Source organism: Brienomyrus brachyistius, chromosome 9 (assembly GCF_023856365.1).
Source record: "Brienomyrus brachyistius isolate T26 chromosome 9, BBRACH_0.4, whole genome shotgun sequence".
Taxonomy (NCBI): Eukaryota; Metazoa; Chordata; class Actinopteri; order Osteoglossiformes; family Mormyridae; genus Brienomyrus; species Brienomyrus brachyistius.
This window is the reverse complement of record NC_064541.1, coordinates 6,067,520-6,091,227: the sequence shown is the minus strand read 5'-3', so window position 1 is coordinate 6,091,227 and position 23,708 is coordinate 6,067,520. Positions and strand designations below refer to the sequence as shown.

General features: G+C 41.5%; 1 protein-coding gene across 1 annotated transcript; it reads right to left on the bottom strand.

The window, feature by feature from the left end:
• LOC125748843 (terminal nucleotidyltransferase 4A-like) lies at positions 1-16,203 on the bottom strand. The gene is made up of 13 exons (XM_049025499.1): positions 15,069-16,203; positions 11,556-11,679; positions 8,342-8,388; positions 8,112-8,232; positions 7,805-7,912; positions 4,947-5,075; positions 4,289-4,502; positions 3,874-4,000; positions 3,621-3,724; positions 3,179-3,357; positions 2,919-3,059; positions 2,643-2,804; positions 1-1,727 (listed from the first exon to the last, which is right to left on the bottom strand). The coding sequence occupies exons 1-13, from the start codon at positions 15,797-15,799 to the stop codon at positions 1,569-1,571; spliced, it is 2,346 nt and encodes a 781-aa protein (XP_048881456.1). The 5' UTR covers positions 15,800-16,203; the 3' UTR covers positions 1-1,568.
• Between the last annotated feature and the right edge of the window lie 7,505 nt (positions 16,204-23,708).

Genomic DNA, 23,708 nt, shown 5'->3' with positions numbered 1-23,708 from the left:
AAAACCACACTGAATGTAGTGCCATCATTTTGCAATTGTAAATTTGAAATTTAGGTCAAGGTCATATTGGCTTTTAAACACAGCAGTGGTTTTCGGGGGGAGCAATTTGCATAGTATATCTGTAGGCACTGGCAACATACAAGGAGAAAGCAAAATACCTTGTGCTATGTACCATAAGTAGGCAACATGTTGCAATACAGAAACAAAAAGTTTAACACAGACAATGCATACAAGTACTTGGTCATCATTCATTTGAATGCGTTGCTCTTAACAGAACGAATACATACCATTATATAGATTCCTGAATGGAATCAAAATAATTCCTTTCTCCTTAATTCTGTTAACTGGGCACCCAGACAGCAAGTGCTAAATGGGGCATCTTGCATAAACACAGATTACACAAATTAACAATGGTGTAAGGTTTGTTCCTAATTCGCCATACCTTTACCTGACTCCCCTTCTCTGAACTTTCGTTTAAAATTTGGGTTGGGTGCTTCAATTAGCAGGAAAATTAAAGGGGAAAAAAAAACCCTTATATCTCTTTTCCAGGTCCCAGAAACCTAGAACAGCAGCACCTAGTGCCTCAGCAGATTAAAAGGAGCATGTCTGATGAAACCTAATAGCTTCCTGGAGAAGAAAAAAAAAAAAGTTAAACGACTGATCAAACCTTTGATGGGTGTCAGTCACACGTATCCAAGAAGACAAGATTAAAACAAACGATGTCTGTGGGCTGACTAAAATCAGCAGACCTTGGCACGCCACATCCAGTTTTAGTCCTTTACAAACAGCTCCATCTACTGAGGGAAAACAGACATTTTTATGGATGAAAATGACCGTTTAAGTGTACCTTTTCATCCATGCTCCTAGTGTCATTATAAAGGGGAGTCTGTGTACTACAATCACTCAAAATACACCGTACAGCTCGATTTAAAATACCTGCGAACACAATGTAGGAAAGGATTTGTAAACTTGATGAAAAAAAAAAAAAGAAAAATAAAAATCTTCAAAAAAAAAACAAAAAAAACCAACTTAAACCTCAATCCAAATTTAAATTAAAAGAAAATTATTGCACAAATGAATGGAAGTTCTTTTGAGAGATTGTGGCATGTTTACTTGCCACAATGACATGCTACTGTCCTTCAAAGAAGCAGAGGCAGTGACAGAGGCATAACTGGCTCCAGGTAAAAGAATAATGGCTCCTTTCAAAATGAGTGTTTTTAAACAGAGACACTGTCTCCCATAACTCGAAATGGATCAAAAAGGTACAGATTGTGTCGCATCTTATAGAACAAAAAATATAAATAAACAGAGGAAAAAAAAAAAACTGACATGTAAAACAAAAAACTACATTCAAATATTTCTCACAAAATGAGCACTAAACAATTTTCAAAAAGTTTTTTTTGTTTTTTTTTTCTTTTCTCCTTTTTTTCCTGATCTCTTTACACGTAACATGCAAGATATAGCTGCAGAGGGAGCAGCAGGGCTACCTACATGCTGCAGCAGTAAATGCTGGTCTCAGTGCACGTCCTGGTGCTGGGAAGAGCGGCGAGTGGACGCAGGGCGGGACCTCATCTGCTGAGGCTTACAGGTAGGCTCTCCCGCATGTGCTTCCTCCGTCGCCATGTGTTACGGTTGTACTGAAAGTGGGCCCGGTTGCTGAGTGCAGGGCTGTGAACGGTGTCTGCATTGTGAAGTCCCTTAACTGAATACTTTGGCCCATTCTGGATCTGGACGAGAAAAAAAGTAACAGCCAGTCTACCCTCTGCCAATAAAGTATGAGCTTATGTCATCATTAAAATGATACACATCTGTCAGAAAGAACAATGACACTGCTACACTCAGTGATCTTGCAAAAATGGCAGTTTAACATTCCCTACTGAAACTACAAATTCACACAAGCCATTTGCTAGACACGCTTAACTCCTGACAGTTTAAATGAACATGAGTACTAATTTTATTTGTGGCAGTAAACGGATTAGATTAGAAGCTTAAGGCTGGTTCATACTTCTCCGCACAAGCGCAACACAGGCGTATCTACTCTAAGAATGCGTACACGGAAACGTTCAAAGTTCTCCGGTCAAGCCGCGTACTTTGCACATGTGCACAATGTTTATATTTTTTAATAATATTGATAATACTAATAATAATATAAATTATAATTCTGATATTCCCTGCACAAATCCCACAGCAGTTTCAAATTCAAATTCAGAGAGGCAGCTCATAGGGTTGCCAACTCTTGTCAGCTGGCTGGCGTGAGATTTTCAATTTGAGACAAGTCTGCACACGTATTCACATGTAACAGTTTTATTACCTTATAAATTGTCAATGGCGTTCGCAAACTACCCCAACGCTCACCAAAAGCTTCCACGTTGGTATTTAATATGGACACTAGCGAATCGATCATGTGCAGTGTGTCCAGAACTGCACGGACACAAATTTGGAGTGCAGCAGGTGTTTGTGGAGGAGACGTAAAACGCGTCATAAACATTTAAGTGGACATGTCTGCTAGTAGGTGTACAGAGGAGAATGAACCAGCCTTCAATCTTGTCCAAACTGACTCAGAAGTAGCAAAAAACGGCACAAAACTTCAACAGAACAAGGCAGCATAATTTTGTTGGTACTCCTAGCACACAGAATCCTACCTTGTGGTGCAGATGGGGACTTGGCAGAGGACTGGGGGAGGCAAGGGGGGCAGCAGGAGGGGGCAATTGTAGGACAGCATTCATAGGAAGTGCCCCTTCTATACAAACCTGTCTGCCAGGCAGTGAATGGAGGCTTAAGTTTCTAGGTATGGATACTCGGGACTGAGGGGGTTGGGGAAATGAGACAAAAAACAAAAAGTAGAGAGTGAGAACAATAACAAGGAGAAAAAGTAAGAACAATAACCTCAAGAAATAATAAATGATAGAACAAAATACCTGGGATCTGGAAGACATAATCAATGTCCCGGGAAGGTTTGACTTTCCATCCGGCATCGGCAGAGACGATGGCATGGTGGCCAGCGTGAGGATTGGAAATGGGGCAGCGTTGGAGGCTGAACAGGGTGTCGAGTCAGAGTCCTATTAAACACGAGAAGTAAAGGGTCCATTACCACCAAGCCGGAAATCATTGTGCTTAAAAGGTGTGAATGACAGGGTCAAAGACGTGTGGTTGAATGGTGCTTCTGCATACGACATACAACGTCACTCCCGGATAACGAGGAGACGGAAGAGGCGGAGGAAGCAGAGGAGTGTTGTTGGGGACTGGAGATAGACATGGGCGAGTCGGAGCTGTTCGGAGATGCCGAATCCCTCTGCTGCTCCATGGTGATGCTCAGGCTACTGGGAACCATCTGCTCGCTCTCCTTCAGAACAGGGACTGCACGGGAAACCATATTTAATAATAAATTACACACAGACTTCTGCCTTGGAAACTCTGCTCAGATTGAAGCGCTGCATCTCAAAAATGATCCACATCAGCTTTCATTATATTACTGCCTTTTTCGAAAATCAAACTAACATGCTCATTAATGCCTCAAAACACTCAGTCCAGAAAACACCCAAATGTCAAAATGATGAGGTTTGCTACTAAATGAACCAGAGATTAAGGGTGATGTATACAAACTGACCACCCTAACTCACCAGAGCTGTCCAAATGCACCCGGTTCTTGCCTCCCCACTTCTTGATGATCCACTCCCTGTAGTCAATTACTTCCTGGGTCACTTTGATGATGCGTCCCAAAGTACTGTGGAGACAGAGTGAAACAGAAATTGTGGGGGCCATGTTAATGCAGTTAGTGTATTACGGAGTGGGCGTCATCTGTAGATATGCAAGGTTATGGGGGTCAGGGGAGAGAGTTATGGAAAGTCCTGGTAAGGGTGAGCATCTCCCCACCTGTCGCTGTCCTTGTTGGGGTATGAGTGAGCAAGTGGGGAGACGGCGTGGCTCAGCACAATATAGGCATAGTCAAAGACCTGCTTCACTTGCATGGCACCGTAGGAACTCCGGCCGACATCATTTCCTGAAAAAAAATAAAGAAATACAACTGAAAGTGACAACTAAGACTAAATTTTAAAGCCTGTTTTATGGAGACTTTACGAACTCAGGAAAAAGAATAGCCTGATAAAGCCCTACAAGAACCCCATTAACATCCACAGAGATAAATTCCTTTTGTTTTTGGGGTGGGAAGCACATACTATTCATTTGAGAGTAATAAATAAAAAAAAACTAATAAAAAGTACACCTGGATGTTGTAACCAGATCCACAGCCCGAAAAGAACAAGCATACAAGCGAAAACTTATTTCATACCTGGCAATAGAGGATCCTCAATGCACAACATCGAAGGCCTGTATCCATTGGTCATCGTTTTCATGATTTCTTCTTTGGCAATATAAGCACCTCCATTCTTTATCCGAATGCCAGTTTTCAAGTAGTTAAAATGCCTTCCATAGAATTCAAAGAACTCAATAAGCAAGATGCCGAGGTTAATGTTGGGGCTTCTGGCGTCGATGCGTGGGTGTAACTGTATGAATGAAGAAGGGCTAGAGTTATCTGTGATCAAACGCATGCTGGTGTTGCTCGATTTAAAATATTTTTTTCTGGGTAGTCAGTTCAGTACATTCCAATTTACTGTCAGTGCTAGGAAAGCTGTAGGTAATCAGTAAATATCTGAGGACCTTTACATTTAGAAAATGAAATAGAAGTACCCCTGACTATCACACGTTTTATGGCGGAGATGCAACCACAGGTTGCATATTAAAATTTACAGAAATTGCAGGGCTACTGGAAAAGCCCTCAATGTTTTACTAATTTTTAAACAAAATCAATAATAGAACGACAAAGAATTTCTGCCCTCCGTCATCAGTTTTTTGCTTTCAAGTCATTCATTGCAGCTACCAAAATCACTGCTGGATTGTGAGGTATTACTTGAACAGTGGCATAAGCTAAGTAAATGCAAATTTGTCACCTGTAAGAAGCTAATGACCATCAAAATGAGGCTGTAAGAGCTGATGCCCCCAGTGAAAACCTCATTCAGATCTCTCTGGAGTAGAAACTGCTTCAACACTAAAATTAAATAAGGCAGCACAGCATACTTCTGAAAGACAGGAAACAAAGCATTGTTAGACACACACACACACACACACACACACACACACACACACACACACACACACACACACACACAGAGAGAGCAAAACATAACAAAAAAAACACAGCTGTCATCAACTGATAACTACAATTTTAAAAATACCTTACCCAGTGATCCCCTTAAGTCTTCATATTCTTAAAAAAGGATTATACAGACGCTAATAAAGTGCTGAGCTGCCTGAGTCTGGCAGGGTATCCAGGCCTATCCACTGTACCTGTGCTACACCTACACCCGCTCTGCCATTTATGTGATTTTCTTACATACCTGCATTTTTTTTTTTTGTAATCGTTTTTTTCCCTTCGCAGTATTTTGTATGCCGACATCATTGGATTTACTCGCCTGGCCAGTGACTGCTTGCCTGAGGAGCTCGTCCATATGCTCAATGAACTCTTTTGCAAGTTTGATCAGATCGCCAAGGTAAGCAGGACACGGGGGTTGTAGTCACTTTTTCAAGCATTCAAAAGTATTCAAACGTACAGACGCTCCTCTATTTAAGGACTTTCAACTTACGAACTTTCAAATATACGAACGAAGAGGACTGTAATTCCAAATTGTGTTCATTGGGCTCCTGTTTCCTGTCCGCAACATCAATTTTTTTCTTTCTGCACACCAATTCCGCCTAGTGTTACTTCTGGCCGCTACTCCCGCCGCGCAGCAGCGTAACATGCGTACTCCCAGCATCCTAGTTCTTTATACTTGTGTATCCCCTTAAAATGATCTTGAATGACGATTTACGAACATTTCAAGTTGCGAACGGCTGTTCGGAACACATCTCATTCGAAAATTTATCGAGGAGCGTTATATTGTATATATTGTATATTGTATATTGTAATCCTAAATATTACCAAATCCAGAATTGTAATACTCCATTTAATGCAATTTAAACTGCACTTTTCATTTTATAAGACTAACTGGTGTAAATATTACATTTGCATGACACAGTTCAACAAAACAAATTATACACATATGCAAAACAGACATTTAGCACGGTCACTATTAAATCATCTATATTGCAGTTTTCAGCATTGGTCTATGTAGAGTAAGCTGTATAAACTGTCAGCACATTTTATATCTCGTGTGCATTTTAACCAAGTGGTCCATCTACACTTTTAAAAGCAAAATTCCAAGAGACCCTGCTTCCTTCACAGGGTTTTAGAGCTCAGATAACCAGTAGAAGTACTGCAGTCTAGCCGATGGGAGCGAGAGTGCTAACTACACACCAGAAAATGGATCCATCATTTGTGTAGAAGAATATTATTACTTGTATTAAAAATTTCCCATGATTGAAGTATAATGATTGTACAACTCCTTCTCCAAAAAATTTGAGATGCTATGTAAAATGCAAGCAAACAGAATACAATGGTTTATAAAACATATAAACCCATTTTTAATTTCAATTTGAAGCCAGCAACAGGTTTTAAAAAAGTTGGGACAGCGGCATGTTCACCACGGTATTGCATCCCCTCTTTTAACAAGACTCCGTAAACATTTTATGAACAGAGGAGACCAGTTGCTGGAGTTTTGAAAGTGAAACGTCGTCCCATTCTTGCCTGATATTGGATTGCAACTGTTCAGCAGTTCGGGGTATCTTTGTCGTATTTTTCGTTTCATGATGCACCAAATGATTTCAATGAATGACAGATCTGCACTGCAGGCAGGCCAGTCTAGCACCTGAACTCTTCTACTGTAGAAGCATGCTGTTGTAATACATGCAGAATGCGGTTTGGCATTTTCTTGCTGAAATACACACGGCCTTCTCTGAAAAAGATGTTGTCTGGATGGCAGCATGTGATGCTCCAAACCCGGTACATATCATGCAGCATTAATGGTACATTTCCAGATGTGCAAGCTACCCAAAGCCATGAGCACTAATGCACCCCCATACCATCACGGATGCTGGCTTTTTAACAGTCTGCTGATACCAAGCTGGATGGTACCCCTTGTCTTTAGCCCAGTCGACATGGTGTCCATGTTTTCCAAAAAGAATTTGAGATTTTGATTCATCAGACCACAGGACAGTTTTCTATTTTGCTTCAGTCCATCTTAAATTAGCTCAGGCCCAGAGAAGTCAGTGACGTTTCTGGATCATGTTCAGATATGGTTTCTCCTTTGCATGGTAGAGTCTCATCCTGCATGTATGGATACAGCAATGAGCTGTATTCACAGACATTGGTTTTTAGAAGCGTTCCTGAACCCATGCAGTGATCTCCACTATATAATTATGTCTGTTTTTAAGGTGGTGCTGCCTGAGATCACAGCTATCCAATACGGGTTTTCGGCCTTGTCCCTTGCACACAGATTTCTCCGAAATGTGTTTTGTTTTAGCATTACATAACTTTTCTGGTCTTTTGTTGACCCAGTCTCAACAATTTTGAAACATGTTGCTGGCATGAAATTCAAATTGAGCATATATTTGTCGTAAAACAAAATAACAAAATTTCTGTTTCAACATCTGATACGTTGTGTTCTATTTTCAATTAAATATGGGTTTACATTATTTGCAAATCAATACATTCTGTTCTTACTTATATTTTACACCACATCCCAACGTTTTTGGAAATAGAGGTACTTTGTACTTTGGCTTGCGTGCAGCTACCCAACACCTGTTGAACGCAGCCCTTAACAGTCCACACCATAAACCAAAACACACAGTATTCCATAGTTAGCGATATTACCTTAACGTAATCTTTGATAAATCGAGCGGCTTTCACTCCAGTCTCCACATTAAAACTAATATCCACTTTGACTTCAGTCTCCTGATCTGTTAATTTTATGATAGGAACCTGAAAGACAAGACAACATTTTCATGTTTAATTCAAGGTTTCTTACTGAAATACGCACTAATTCCATTTTTAGAATGGCAATACACCAAAAATGCTCGACAATCCACAAACCAAAGTGAACAAACACCACTATGAGTGTGGCCCAAGCAAGTGGGTTTACACAGCTCATGGTGAGAAATGCAGGGTGACTGCAACTCACCGTGGCTTTGTCGAGCACTTTAATGGAGTGGGGCTCCGCAATACTGTGCCTCCGCAGGGCCTGTTCCAACTGCTGTAAAGGGGGGCGCTCCCATTTCCCAAAGACCACCAGGTCAATATCACTGGAATAAGGACAACAAAACTGTCCATTACCACTACATTTAAAAACAATGCATCATACAGGACCGAAGTCACCATTTGGACCAAGTCAGGCAAGTTTCCGAGTGTTACCTGGTTGGAAGATAAAGTCCGGTGCTGAAGCTGCCGAAAATCTGGACCTGGAAAATAAAAGTAAAGACTAATGTTGTCTATGGACCTACAGATTCATTGAAGTCCCACCTTACATTTTCATGGCAATAACAAGGTAGCTTAATATAGGTTAATATAAAAGCTCAGTACATCCTAGGGCAGGGTGATGTATCTCAAAAAAATTTCACAATAAAATATTTAATTTCAGTCAATATCAATTAGTTATAGTTACTGATTAAAAGACCTATTTTGAATAAAGGCCAGGATAAAAAAGGCTGAATTTAACCACTTTATCAAGGCACACAGGTACTAATGTTAACACAGTAATGAAAAACACACACAAATATCTACATAAATAAGGATAAAAGAAATGATCTGATACACATTAAACACAAAATGCAAGTAAAATCGACTTTAAGGTAAACTGACCGAATATGATGAATAAACAAGCATAAAATAAACTCTTGACCTTAGCAAACAAAATTGTTACAAAACATGCAGAATGTATAAGTGATTTGTAAATATAGAAAATCAAAGTAAACTTTGAGGTAGATCAACCTAGCATCTTTAAGGGGTAACAGTACAAAAACCTGTCCGTGTTTAAAATCAACAATTCCCTCACACATCGTTTAACTCCACGTGTTAAGTTGGAGCGTACTACAAGTGTCACTCAATTATCAAGGGATATGATAGGCTGTTTATGAACCATGGAGGGAACGTGCTTGGGGTTTGATCATGCAACTAAACTTCATTTTGTGCTTTCCTGAAGGTCTGCATTTAATGCATTTAAGTGAAACTATCAAATTTGAGCAGTTTTCTTACTGCTATTGATGAAGTGTTTGAGACAAACCTCTGTGTGTATTGAGACACACCTCTTAACCAGTGAATTCAGGCGTTTCATTCAGACCCATTGCCAAAAGTGTATAAAAGCAAGCACCTAGGCATGCAGACAGGTTTACAAACATTTGTTAAAGAATGGGTCATTCTAAAGAGCTCAGTGTGGTACTGTCATAGGATGCCACCTTTGCAATGTCAGTTTGTGAAATTTCTTCCCTGCTAGATATTCTGCAGTCAACTGCAAGTGGTATTATTGCAAAGTAGAAGCATTTAGGAATAACAGAAACTCAGCCACACGGTGGCCGACCACGTAAAGAAACACAGCTGGGTAGCCAAGTGCTGAAGCACATAGTGTAAAAGTCACCAATGCTCTGTAGACCCAGTAACTACAGAGTTCATATTTCCTCTGGCTTTAACCCCAGGACAAAAACTGCACGCCTGGAGCTTCATGGAATGGGCTTCCATGGCTGAACAGCTGAATGCAAGGCTTCCATCACTAAGCACACCATACTAGGATGGAGCTGTGAAAAGTACATCACTGAACAGCGGAAACGTGTTCTGTGGAGTGACAAATCACGCTTCTCTGTCTGGCAATATGATGGACAAGTCTGGGTTTAGTGGTTGCCAGGAGAATGTTATCTGCCTCACTGCATTGTGCTAGCTGTGGAGGAGGGATAATGGTATGGGGTTGTTTTTCAGGGGTTGGGCTAGGCCCCATACTTCCAGTGAAGTGAAATCTTAATGGTTCAGCATACCAAGACATTTTGGACAATTCTATGATTCCAGTTTTGTAAGAAAAGTTTGGGGAAGGTTTCTGTTCTAACATGACTGTGCTCCAATGCACAAAGCAAAAGTACATTAAGGCATGAATCTGGTGTGGAAGAACTTGAGGTCAGGGTTCTGTGTGGGCCAGTCAACGCCATCAAAAACTATTGCGATAAGCCAGACTGGAGATTGCCTGTCAGGCCTTCACATCCAACATCAGTGTCTGACCTAACAAATGCTATTCTGGATGAATGGGCAAAAATTCCCACAGACACAGTACAGAATCTTGTGGACAGCCTTCCCAGAAGAGCAGCAACTGTTATAGCTGCAAAAGGGAGACCAACTCCATATTGATGCCTGAGGATTTAGAATGAGATGCCATAAAAGTTCCTGTAGGTTTAATGGTCAGATGTCTCAAACTGTTTGTTTATATAGTGTTAATTTTACTATAGTTTTATTACCCAGTCCTACTGCATACAAAACTTTAACTGATCTAAGTGATTCCGTAATTTATACCTCAAGACCACACTGAATTCTGAGTACAATAAGTTAACTGTAAACCTTTCGGGAATCTGAAAATAAAACAATCTACATGTCTTAAGCTCTATAGTGTATTACATTTACAGAGAATTTTCTCTGTTTCACCATGGTACTTACCTGCACTGGAAGCAAGGGAAATGTATGTGCTTTGCAAAATGTCCTACTGAGCTACTGCAGCACAGACAGATGCTCCTCTACTTACGAACTTTCAGACATACGAACGAAGAGGACTGCAAGTCCAAATTGTGTTCCTGTCCACATCAATTTTTTTTTCTGCACACCAATTCCTCCTAGTACAACTTCTGGCCCCTACTCCCACCGCACAGCAGTGTAGTGTGCGTACTCCCAGCATCCTAGGTCTTTGTACTTGAGTATACCCTTAAAATGATGCTAAATAACGACTTACGAATACTTCAAGTTACAAATGGCCGTTCACACATTAGTGTCTGTATTTAATTACATTTTGTATAATACCTTTTTTGAATAATATCTTTTAAACAAATTCTGTCCCGTGAAATTTAAATCTTATCCAGAGTTACCTGGAATTCCATGGCCCTAAGAACATTATGTGGGAAAATGGTCACTAGATTTTGCATAAAAAAAGGTGACACGGAATGGGGAAAAAAAGTAATTTTAAAGCATTAAAGCAAGTATTAATCTCAATTTAATGTAAAATTAAAGGGACAACATTGTCAAATGGGTGGGTTCTGGTAGGTCCAGCAGGATTTCCAATGCTTGAAACGCGTTTCAAGTTGTTTCTTTTTTTTAAATTTTCTAAACATATTATGGAAATCATCACATGACCCCTACTTTGGGAGTCTGTGCCATAAAGGAGGGATGCAGGCAAGGAAAAACTCAGAACATCAGCCTAGAATTCACCCTTCTAACAAACCATAGTATATTTACTCGTCCACAATGCATGTACCATCTTCTACTCTATTGTTTTGCACTATGCTCGTTTGTCTGCACTTTACCTACCTTGTCATTATATCCATCACACCGGGGATCAATAAAATTCATCTCATCTTACTCTACTTGGACTTATTCTACTTACATCTGCTGAGGGCCATAGGTCCTTGATGACCGTCTCTATCCTCTTCACCACTTCCTTCCGCATGGCTGCTTCCTCTGGGCATGCAGTCATGAATTCATAGAAATCCACTATTTCCTCATGAAGCCTGGCAAAAGAAGGAGAGTACTGTTATGCAACTGTCAGCTGGAAGGAAAAAAAAAACAAGTACTTTAACAAAAAAAAAAAAGCACCGGATATGAACATTTTATCCATAACAGCATTCTAATATTATCCTACAATACCTTAAAGGACTGAGACAGCAAGCTTGTGGGTGTGTTGTCCACTAGATGGCAACCAAAGCCAAAACACACAAAGGGACAAGGCAGCATACTATTTCTCTGCCAGACACTGAATATCTTTTTATAGTCTCTTAACTTAGACATTGCATTTTACACTTTTTCCTGTACACAGATCACCATGGCCTACACATTTAGATGAATATTCTTCCTAAGGTGTTCAAAGAAAAAAGAAATACTACATGTATATTCATTCATGAGACTTCACACGAGTGCTTATCTAGCGCCACATAGAGGCAAAGTACTTCACAGAATGAGCATCTTTGTGGTATGGTGTGACTGACAATAACAGATGTTTTCCCACATAGGAGACTTCACCTTCAGGTCACGCAGACAACTCAGGGTTTTGATTACTTAAAAAAAGTGACATAACAGAATACAAAGTTATTCAATGAATGGCAGCATGGTGGCAGTGCTACACACTCACACCTGACAATGCCAGGGTTATGGCTTTGAACTAGGGTGTGTGTGTGTGTGTGGTAAGCGTGTTCTCCCTGCTTCCTGTGAAGGTTTACTCAGGTCGCTCGGGTTTCCTCCCACAGTTAGACCAATGGGATATCTGAATTTCCCATAGTGACATATTTTAAGTGTGAATTCTTCTTTTAATGACAGTTTTCAATTTTTGATTAAATAGTATGGATTTCTGAAAAATTGTCTTTGCAGAATAATACATCCAGTCCTTAAATGTCATCCCTTATGAAGGCACAGTATTTGAGCTTCTGAAACAGATGATTTCTTGGAAACGGGCATGCTATAACAGCAAACAGTAACAAGCTCACAGTTTGAAACAATGGACTGGGTGAGTTGTGACTGAAGCATTGATTGCTTACTCCCTCAATACATTAGAACAGGGGTGTCACAGGCCAGAGCCCTGTGTAGCTTAGTTCTTTCCCATCACAAATGATTCAGCTCAAGAGCAACGTGGTGATTAGCACAAGGAGTTGAATCAGGTGTGTTAAATGAGGGGAACCCAAAAATGTGCAGAGCACTGACCATCCAGGACTGGAGTTTGACACTCGTGCATTAGAAGAAACCACTCAATTTTAACTCAACCTATAAGAATACAGCAATGTAGTATTCTTCCATTAATGATAACTGTAAATAAATTGAACCGGAATGTCAAAATGCAGTGCATGATATAGGTGTCAGGGCGGCATGGTGGTGCAGTGGTTAGCACTGTTGCCTCACACCTCTGGGACCCGGGTTCGAGTCTCCGCCTGGGTTACATGTGTGTGGAGTTTGCATGTTCTCCCCATGTTGTCGTGGGGTTTCCTCCGGGTACTCCGGTTTCCCCCCCACAGTCCAAAAACATGCTGAGGCTAACTGGACTTGCTAAATTGCCCATAGGTGTGCATGTGCGAGTGAATGGTGTGTGAGTGAGCCCCCCATCCTGGGTTGTTTCCTGCCTTGTGTCCATTGCTTCCGGGATAGGCTCCGGACCCCCCGTGACCCAGTAGGATAAGCGGTTTGGAAAATGGATGGATGGATATAGCTGTCCTGGTATATTTTTATTTATGCACTCATTTCAGTATTTTACTTAAAAAATTCAGGCACACAGACATGCAGGCAGGCAGAAGTGGATCTGCTACTCTACGCCACATGAACAGGCTACTAGAAAGCTTCAAACAAAACTTAAATAGTACAAAAGAACTAAATTTTACACATCTTTTTTCTCTACAGGCCATGTTAGATCAACATGCTCTAAGAATATTTGTTCATATGAGATTTGCTAAATTTAATCATATTCATCAGCACAAATAGGTCAGAATATGAGGAACTGTAATCAAATAAAGAAAACTGCCAGAGTCTACCAGCAAGTTAATCATATACGGATCTTAAACATTTGTAACCGTATTTAAGCTAAGTATGTAATTGTTTCTACATTTCAAACTGTAAAAAAATTGTAAGGATTTTATCACAATCACTTCTCAGAAATTAATCCCCAACAGATATGCATGGACTTCAAACAAGTCCAGGTTAAACAATATTTGCAATCTAGAAAGTGTAAATGCGCAGTAAGAGAAAACAAGACTAAGGACTCAAGACCGTTGCGCAAATCTTGAAACAATAAAAATGTTATTATTCCAGATATTTCACTGTGATTTAGGCTACTTAAAAAAAGAAAACAATCTCATTACACTTTTACAGGACACGTGTCACTGGGATGTTTTTAGCAATACCACAAGAGTTATTTTCGATGCCTCACCAGGCATACTTAAGTAATGATTTTTACGATGGTGAGAGTTTGTGGTTTCACCTTCATAAGGCGTGAACGCCGTGGGGCGTGTGAAATGTCTGCGTTACACAAATAGTTTCAGTTCCACCTCAATGCTCCGAGCACAACTGCAAAGTCTATAACTACACATAATTATTAAAGATTTTCTTTCAGAAGGGAAAAACTTGGCGCTAGCTGGGTACTTTAGTTTTATTGAAGTTGTTTAAGTCGTTCCAGGTTTCTCGTGAACTATGCGGTTCTTGTGAATGTTGAATGCAGGGAGGGTTTTGTCTGTCTATGCACATTTCTAAGCCCTATTGCAGGTTTCCAAGCAGGTTTTGTTGAAACAACCACTGTCTCTAATGTTCTTTTTAAAAGCGCGCTGAACCGACTAATGCAGCTGTGAATATGAACAACATAACTTTCAGAGAGAGACAGACAGAAAAGGTGGGGTGTAAAAGTGCGTGAATGGGCCGGACGGTCGTTCGGGGTTAAGCGCCCAGAACGAACCTTCCCGAAGCGGCCCAGCCCACGCAGGCATTTCCCTGAGTCCGTTCGGAGCCCCCATACGGATGAAGAAGAGGGGAGCGGCGCGTGCACCAAACCCGAAAATATATTTATACACACTAATGTACTTATAACCCGGTTAGACCAACTCGGATGTAACCAGGCGCAGCTTCACACCCCGGCTGTATCGGCTAGCGGCGACCCCTGGGACTCGGTATGCCCCATTCTCCGGTCCCCAGTGCCTCATAAACATCCATAAACGGTCACAAACACCAAACAGCTTGGTCTCTCCGCCAAGAAGGGAAGAGAACCGGGAGCCCAGCCTAAGAGAGCCGTGTCCCCCTCTCGGAAAGCGAAGGGCGTAGCGCCGGTCGTCGAGGCTGTAGACTGGCGTTACTGAACGGCTCGTCGTCACAGCCATTCAGACAGACTTATTAAAATAATAAAAAAAATAAAATAAACTAGGTGACGCCTTACCCATTGACGCCCGGGCTGTACATCTTGGTCTTCCATGGCGTCCCAGAGTAGGCGCCGCTCCCGTCGGCCGCCCCAGACAGGAGGTAGTTGATGCCGTACGTGCTCGCCTTGTTGTCGCTTTTCCTCCGGCCGGGATGGTGCTGATGGCCGTGGCCGGGCAGCGCGAGAGCGGCGGCCGCCGCGTGGCGCTGGCGCTCCCGCTGGCAGTCGGGCGGGTGCCCGTGCGCGTGGCGCCTCGAGCCGGACGAGCTGTCAGCGAAGTCGAACAGCGGCTCCGTGCCGCCGTAGGCTCTCGCCTTGCAGGCGCCGTTAGTCCTTACGGAGGAGCCCGTCGACGGGCTCTCGGCTCCCGATTCCACCGAGGACGACGAGGAGGAGGAGGACGACGAAGACGACACAGAGCCGGTTTTGTGCAACACCTTCCCCTCTCCGAAGTCCACCATTAACCCGTCGCCACCGTCGCACGGCAAGGGCGCGGGGGAGGTGTGAGAGTCCCGGTTTGACAAGCAGAAGGGGGGGATCGAGCTGTTGTTGACATAGCCGCGGTGGACGCCGCTCTTGCCGGCTGCTGTGCCGGGGTCCAGCGCTGGCAGGTTGACGCAGAGGTGCTGCGCGTTCAGCAGATGAGCGGAGCCGGGTCGGATCTCCTGAGAGGTCCTCCACACCTGCATCCATAAGGCATTAGCGGGTCCTTTCTGCTCGGGCTGAATCCAAGCCACCCTCGGATCCATTCAACTTCTTCTTCTCTTTGCAAAACCAGTTTCAGTGAATCCCTTTATAAATTAAAGCTGCTCTTAATTCGCAAGTAAGCCACGTTTTTTTAAAAAAAATAATAATAATAATTAAGGAAATGTTACGACCTAAAATGGATTATGCACCGCTAATCCTAAATAGCTAGCAACTAGCTAGCTACTATAAAGTGTTCAACACCAGGGCGACCCAATATGGCGCATTCCCTTGAACCCGAAGCCATGTGCGCATGTCTGTCGAATTTTTAAACTCTCGCCCTCGTCGCACCTCAGTTAGGAAGCGTGGCTTCCCCAGCTTCTTTGGCCGATCACTAAATATTCAAGATGGATTTTTTCCCCAAACCTGTTCAGCATGAACCATTGAGAAAGAAAAACAATTATTACAAAGACGGTGGGTGAGAATAATGGATCATAAAAATGAAACCAGATTTTTATTGCAAACACTGTACAAAAATGCAACTAAAAACCGCATTATTCTAAAAAATGCATCAAAGCTGCTTCTGACTATGTAGAGAGGTCAAGTGTTAAAAGTATGTATATAATGTCGTACATAGTTGCAAATTGTCTTGAATTGTCTTACGTGTTTGTTGGATGAGGGCACACAAAGCAAGACCAATTCTTTTAATGTTAACATACTTGGGCTATCAGATGTTTCTGATTTTTGAGATACGGTTTTTATTACAAATACTGTTATATTTAAACAATAAAACATTCAAATGAACAGCAGAACGGAATAAAGTAGAGCAATTTTGAGAGACGAGCTTTACTTAACAATTTAATTAGACTACTAGTACTACTGATCCACATTTTAAAAAAATACGTGTGGGCCTATTTCTTCGTGCCTGTTGTGCTTCGACAAGACGGTACCTTGCAAGAGAAGAAAACTTAACGAAATTAAATCGCCGATCAGGCACCGAAAAGTTATTGTATAAAAGATACCAATGGTGGTTTTCCCTATGGGCAGTGTTTGGGTGACTAATGACTGTCTACTGTAATCCCATAAATACAGCTGTCCGAGCAGCAGGGTGGCTCTGCTGGGAGCTGAAGCGCTGCCTATATGTTGGCTGTCTGCATTCCTACTTTGGGTTCATGTGACCCTGCTTTTGTGTGGGTTTCAGCAGAGCTTTCTGGCTTGCTCCTACAAACCAAGGGCCCTCTTTTGATGTGGCATAGTTTCACCCCCAGTGTACGAGATTCTGGCATCGTGTGCAGTGCTTCACTCATTAAGCTTTTTATGATGACCTCCAGCTTATTATGGGATGCATATGATTATCGTCACTCGTAACACTTCCTATCTATCCATCGTCTAATTATACAACGGTTGGTAGTATAATTATGTATAACTATTAATGGAAAAGACCGCACCTTTTACGATTCATTTTCGTGTAGAATTACGTAGAAAGTGCTTCGGTAGAGGTAATGATTTAAAAACTCCTATAATAGGTTTTGAAAAGAGTGCGTTAATCCACGTGATTTATTGTTATGAGTTTTAAAGCTTTTTTTTTTTTTTTTTTTTTAAAAAAAAAAGATTTATTAGTGTAAGAAATACATGTGTTAAGGAATGAAAGTTATTGTAAAATAGTTTACCCACTAGAGGGCAGAATTGAATTGTAACTGAATGTATCGTATTCATGACTACCCATTGATTTTTGTTTTTATATATATATACACACACACATACACACACACATTCAGGTAATCAGATTTGTTCACATAGTTTAACAGTGCATCAGCCAGAAACTTGGTTTTTATTGTTTATGTTTAACATGATTTTTAAATGCTTGCGTAAGGTATGCATATCACCTACCTGGCAGCTGCAAACACTGTATTTTCCCTCTTTCTCATTTCAAGACACATCACGACACCTGGAACCAATAAAGTTAATTTTATCTGAAATCTTAAAACTGCTGTTAATGATTAATAAAATGTGCTTATCTTGGAGTATTTCTGGAATCACACTAATTTTCACACTAAGTTCATGTTGAAAAGTACGTTTTTGAAGAATAAATAATTCAGTTGTGGTTCAAAGATAAAATAGTCACAGGTTACAGTTAAAATGGTGGTGTTGGGGGGGGGGGGTCATATGATCTCAGCTATTGCTGATTATTTCATTCACCTGCCCTCTTTCCTAGGATGGATATAACTTGATGTGCTTTTATTTCGCCTTCTGTATTCAGCCGTGCATTTGGAGAAAGGCCTGTCTAGATTGTTCCTACCTCAAATGGCTGGGGCCACTCTGCACTCTTATATTCCAGTTACCTGGTATTTAAGTTCTGCCTTGACTCAGTCCGTATTATCCATAAAAAGCAGAGTCCTTTACGTAGTATTCCCAGTGTTACAGGGGTTTCTTCACCATCCATCCATCCATCCATTTTCCAAACCGCTTATCCTACTGGGTCGCGGGGGGTCCAGAGCCTATCCCGGAAGCAATGGGCACGAGGCAGGGAACAACCCAGGATGGGGGGCCAGCCCATCGCAGGGCACACTCACACACACCATTCACTCACACATGCACACCTACGGGCAATTTATCAACTCCAATTAGCCTCAGCATGTTTTTGGACTGTGGGGGGGAAACCGGAGTACCCGGAGGAAACCCCACAACGACATGGGGAGAACATGCAAACTCCACACACATGTGACCCAGGCAGAGACTCGAACCTGGGTCCCAGAGGTGTGAGGCGACAGTGCTAACTACTGCACCACCATGCCACCCCGGTTTCTTCACCATCTCCTTTAAAATCATTCTAACATAGGGCTCAAGCTACGATTCATTGTACAGGACATAAAACAATAGTGAATCAACTGTAAAAGAAAACACAAAAAGGGAACCCAATCCAAAATTCAAGCATGACCCCACACTATAGGTACTGCCCTCTTGTACCTCAAATGTGATCCTTCACTTCTCCCATCTGGTCCTACTTATACCCATAATGGCCTAGTTGGTTTCACTTGGGTTAGCTGGACTTCATGAATTCAGAAGCCCATTGGGAAAGAGCTGGAAATCAGTTGCCATAGGAACGTGAGCTCTTGGTGGCTCACATAATACGAACAACAAAAGATGTAAGTGGTAATCTCATACAATGCTTACGTTAAGCAGCTATGCACCTTAAGACACTCATTGTTATTCAAGTGTTTGCATTTGAAACACCATTTTTTAAGTCCCTTCTTCACTATATAACTTCACTAATATTCCCGTTACACAGATAGTTTGCAGCTGCTTTTTTTGTAGTTTATTCTGAATCTAGACACGACCTGATTTCATTCTACTGTTTATACTGTAAAAGATGATGGCAAATCCTGACCAAACAATTGTCATTTCTTGACCTCAGAATCTCTACTGCACATGCAGCTGGGCTATACACTCTGCAAAATAACCACTCGAAAGAATTTTAAAGTGCTGCACATTCTGTTACTGATTTTGTGGCTTTTCTGTACCTGCAGTTTGAGAGCAGCAAGGTGATGTTAATGCTTCTCTCTTCCAGCTCCATTGCTGTGAAAGATTCCCGCATTTGGAAATCACATGACATCTGTAATAATCTTTCATGGCGGAAGGTAATACACATGTGATGCATGTTTTTTTTTTTTTATACCATATTCCCATTTGTAGTATTTATGGATACTTTATTTGCCTTTTGTACAATTATGAGTACAGGTACATAGGATTTCTTTGGTTTTCACATATTTCATCTTGCTCTCCATGAGATACATAACAACACACAAATATATAGGCAAGACCAAGTTTTGGGGTAAAAGCCCAGGGTCAGCCAACCTCCAGCACCCATGGAGAAGTTAGAGTTAAGCATCATGCTCAAATGTGATACAATTACGCTACTGGTCATAGAATTCAAACCCACGCCCTTCCAAACACAGGCTTAGACCTCAAACTGACTAAGCTACACACCACTGTACTTGTAAGCTGAAGCCTTTGATGATCACAGAAGCATCTGTTCAAGACAACAGCGTTCCAGATAATTCATCAGTATTCATCAGTCAAGTGTTTTTATTGAACCAGACATATCTTCTGTTGGCTTTGCAGATGCCTGCTGATGTTGCTTAGTAACAGGACAATCCTTATTCTTTCCATCTTCATTACGAACCCTGTATACACAAAGTGGCCAGTTGACTGGGAACTTCAGCTTTCTACACTGTGTGCACAATTATTACGCAAGTGAATATTTTGACCAATAAGACCTAATTTTTATGCGTATTTCCCAAATGCAAGCTATATAAACCTGAGGGCTTATTGGTTTTGAGCAATACAGGTGATGTGTATTTGTGTAATGAAGGAGGGTGTGGCCTAAGGAGATCAACACCCTATATCAAGGTGTGCATAACTATTAGGCAGATTCTCAGGCAAATTTGACAGAAAAAGAGATTTGACTGACTCTGAAAAGTCCAAAATTGTAAAAAGTCACAGGGATGCAGCAGTCTTGAAACTGCTAAGATATTGGGGCGTGACCACAGAACCATCAAACATTTTGTTGCAAATAGCAAACAGGGTCGCAAGAAACGTATTGAGAAAAAAAGATGCAAATTAACTGCCAAAGATTTGAGAAGAATCAAACGTGAAGCTACTAGGAACCCATTATCCTCCAGTGCTGCCATATTCCAGAACTGCAACCTACCCGGAGTGTCCAGAAGTACAAGGGGTTCAGTGCTTACAGACATGGCCAAGGTAAGGAAGGCTGAAACCCGACCACCACTGAACAAAACACGCAAGACAAAATCTGGGCCAAGAAATACGTGAACAGATTTTTCAAAGGTTTTACGGACTGATGAGATGAGAGTGACTCTTGATGGAACAGATGGATGGGCCCGTGGCTGGATCGGTAACGGGCACAGAGCTCCACTTCGACTCAGACGCCAGCAAGGTGGAGGTGGGGTACTGGTATGGGCTATTATTAAAGATGAGCTAGTTGGATCTTCTGCGATGGGCTGGCCCCCCATCCTGGGTTGTTCCCTGCCTCGTGCCCATTGCTTCCGGGATAGGCTCCGGACCCCCCGCGACCCAGTAGGATAAGCGGTTTGGAAATTGGATGGATGGATAGTTGAATCTTTTCGGGTTGAAGATGGCCTCAAAATGAACTCCAAAACCTACTGCCAGTTTTTAGAAGACACTTTCTTCAAGCAGTGGTACAAGAAAAAGTCTGCATCTTTCAAGAAGACCATGATTTTTATGCAGGACAATGCTCCATCGCATGCATCGAAGTACCTCACTGCATGGCTAGCCAGTAAAGGCCTTAAGGATGACAAAATAATGACATGGCCCCCTTCCTCACCTGACCTAAACCCTATTGAGAACCTGTGGGCCCTGTTTAAACGGGAGATTTACAGTGAAGGAAAGCAGTACAGCTCTCTGAACAGTGTCTGTGGTTGCTGCTGCACAAAAAGTTGATCGTCAACAGATCAAGAAACTGACAGACTCCATGAACAGAAGGCTTGTGACAGTTATTGTATAGCAGGGTGGCTATATTGGTCACTGATTTATTTTTTACATTTAAATATTTCTATGTACATTTTGAGTTGTTTCATTATTCTCACTTTAAAAGATGAAAATAAACAAGTGATATGGGAAAATGTTCGTTTTTTTCATTTAGTTGCATAATAATTCTGCACACTGAAAGTTGCCTAATAATTGTGCACATATAGATATTCTCTCAGGAAATACAAAACCTCACTTTTACTTTCTTAAACATTCAGGTTTAGGTTCATTAACATTTAAAATTGCCCGAGAGCACTGTAGTTGTTCAATAATAAAATCAAAAATACAACTTGCCTAATAATTGTGCACACAGTTTAGTGCAAACTGCCTTCTCCTCCAGACTGTGAATCGCATGGCTGCAACCGGATATGTACAGTACAGACAGGGTCAGGAAGTTCACTCACTGTAGAAAGGCTAGGACATGTGACGCAAGTCATTTAAAATGTGGTGTCATTGTTGGTGTCAGCATCTCAGAAACAGCCAGTGTCTAGAGTTTACAGAGAATAATGAACAAAATGATATGAACAAAAATGACCCAGTCAGTGGCTTTATTTTTGTGCCAAAACACCAGGTTAATGAGGAAGGTCAGAGGAAAGCGGCCAGATTCGTTAAAGCAAACAGGAAGGCTACAATTGCAAAAATAACAGTTCAGTACAACAGTGGTGTCCAGAAAAGCTTCTGAAAACACACAGCTTATTAACCATTAAATTGTTTCTGGAGATCTACTTGTTGCTATTAAGGGTAACCTAATAAAGTGGACACTGAGTATATATAAAGTGGATACTGAGTATATACTTCCTTAGTTTTCGACTCATTGATAGGCTTTGACTTACAGAGATAAGCTGAGAAAGAAGCTTTCGGTGCTGATGATATATGGATTAATTGTTAAAGGGAAGAAATATGAGTGGAAGATGGAAGAGGAATGATCTGAAAATGTTTGTGTGTTCAGGTTTTTTTTTCTTCCAAAATTCAAGATTGTTTCTTAAACAGTGGAAATTGGATCTTCCATATGAACATCACCTAATTCATATCTAATGTTCCCGAGTAACAGAATGTAAATGGGAAATCTCCTAGAGGGGCTGGTAATAATGAAAATCACTACTTTTGTTGCCCAAATTCTAAGTTTTAATTCAGTCAACCTCATCAATCCATCATCAAACCGCAAATCCTGCTCAAGATCAATGGATCCTATCCCAGGAAGCACAGGGCTGGCTATGGGAGATAACAGTTAGCCTAGCCACATTTCTTCAGCTTTAGGAGAAAGCCCACATAACACAGGGAGAGCATGCAAACCTGGGCAATTCACATATTCCTTAGTCTAACTGTGGGAAGAAATCTGAGCACACTGAGAGAAATTTCACAGCAGGCAGGGAGAACATGCTTACTTCACACATGCACTGGGGGTGGCATTCAAACCCCCAACTCTCGAGGCGTGACGCAGCAGCACTACCCGCTGAGCAACCATGCCACCCCCATAGAAACTGCCTCATCTTAAACAGCCCGCAACCTATTTACTAAGTCTGCCCGGCAGATGCAGGATTTAATAGGATTCTATAGGATCTGATGATGTCACCACACCGTTGTCACCCAAATTCTTTTATGCATTTCAATTATTCCTGTGTAAAACCACTATTATTTTCAAAATCCATAGCTCCATTCCAACACGAGCATGCAAGGTGTTGACAAAATGGTCATGACATGGTGAGCCCTCGATTTAGGTTAATACACGTATTCTTTAAGAAATACCGTTAGCTAAATATTCAGCCCCTGTGACAGGCATGATGTAATCCTCCTTCTGTGAAATGTACACATTCGCGAATGCACATTCAGCCTTGGCAGACTTCAGCACCTAGAGCGTCTGGTGGAGTTTGTACAGAGTTGTGAGAGTCTTGCTTTAAATTTCCTTCACTGTGATCAACCCTCCAGGGTCTCTGAAATCCAGGAAAGCTGCACGGCAACAAAATTACCAGGAGAAAAGCAAAGAAGCGCAATGAGAAAATATCAAAGAGCTACTGTAATACATAGTAACTTCGAAACAGCATAATGGATCTCTTTCTGTGCATTCTCCTGAAGCGCAAAAACGAGGCTTGATGAATTTATGACTCGAGTTGGCCCACAGCTAGAGTGTTTGCCCTGCAATGGATTGGTAGCCTAGCCGGGACTCAAGGCCCACCGTAACCCCAAAGAGGATAAGTGGCCACGGAGAATAGAGACATGGATAGATCACTTCCAATTCTGAAAGACCAAGATAAAAAGCTCTGTCCAAAAGCACAGGGTAGTCGTGTTAGCCTCTGTAAACACCTTGAAATAGGGCATGTAAGCATATTAGTCATTTTAAGATTCATTTAACAGGTTATAAATATCAAATTTAAAAAAATGATTAAAAATACCCAGTAGTGAGCTGCA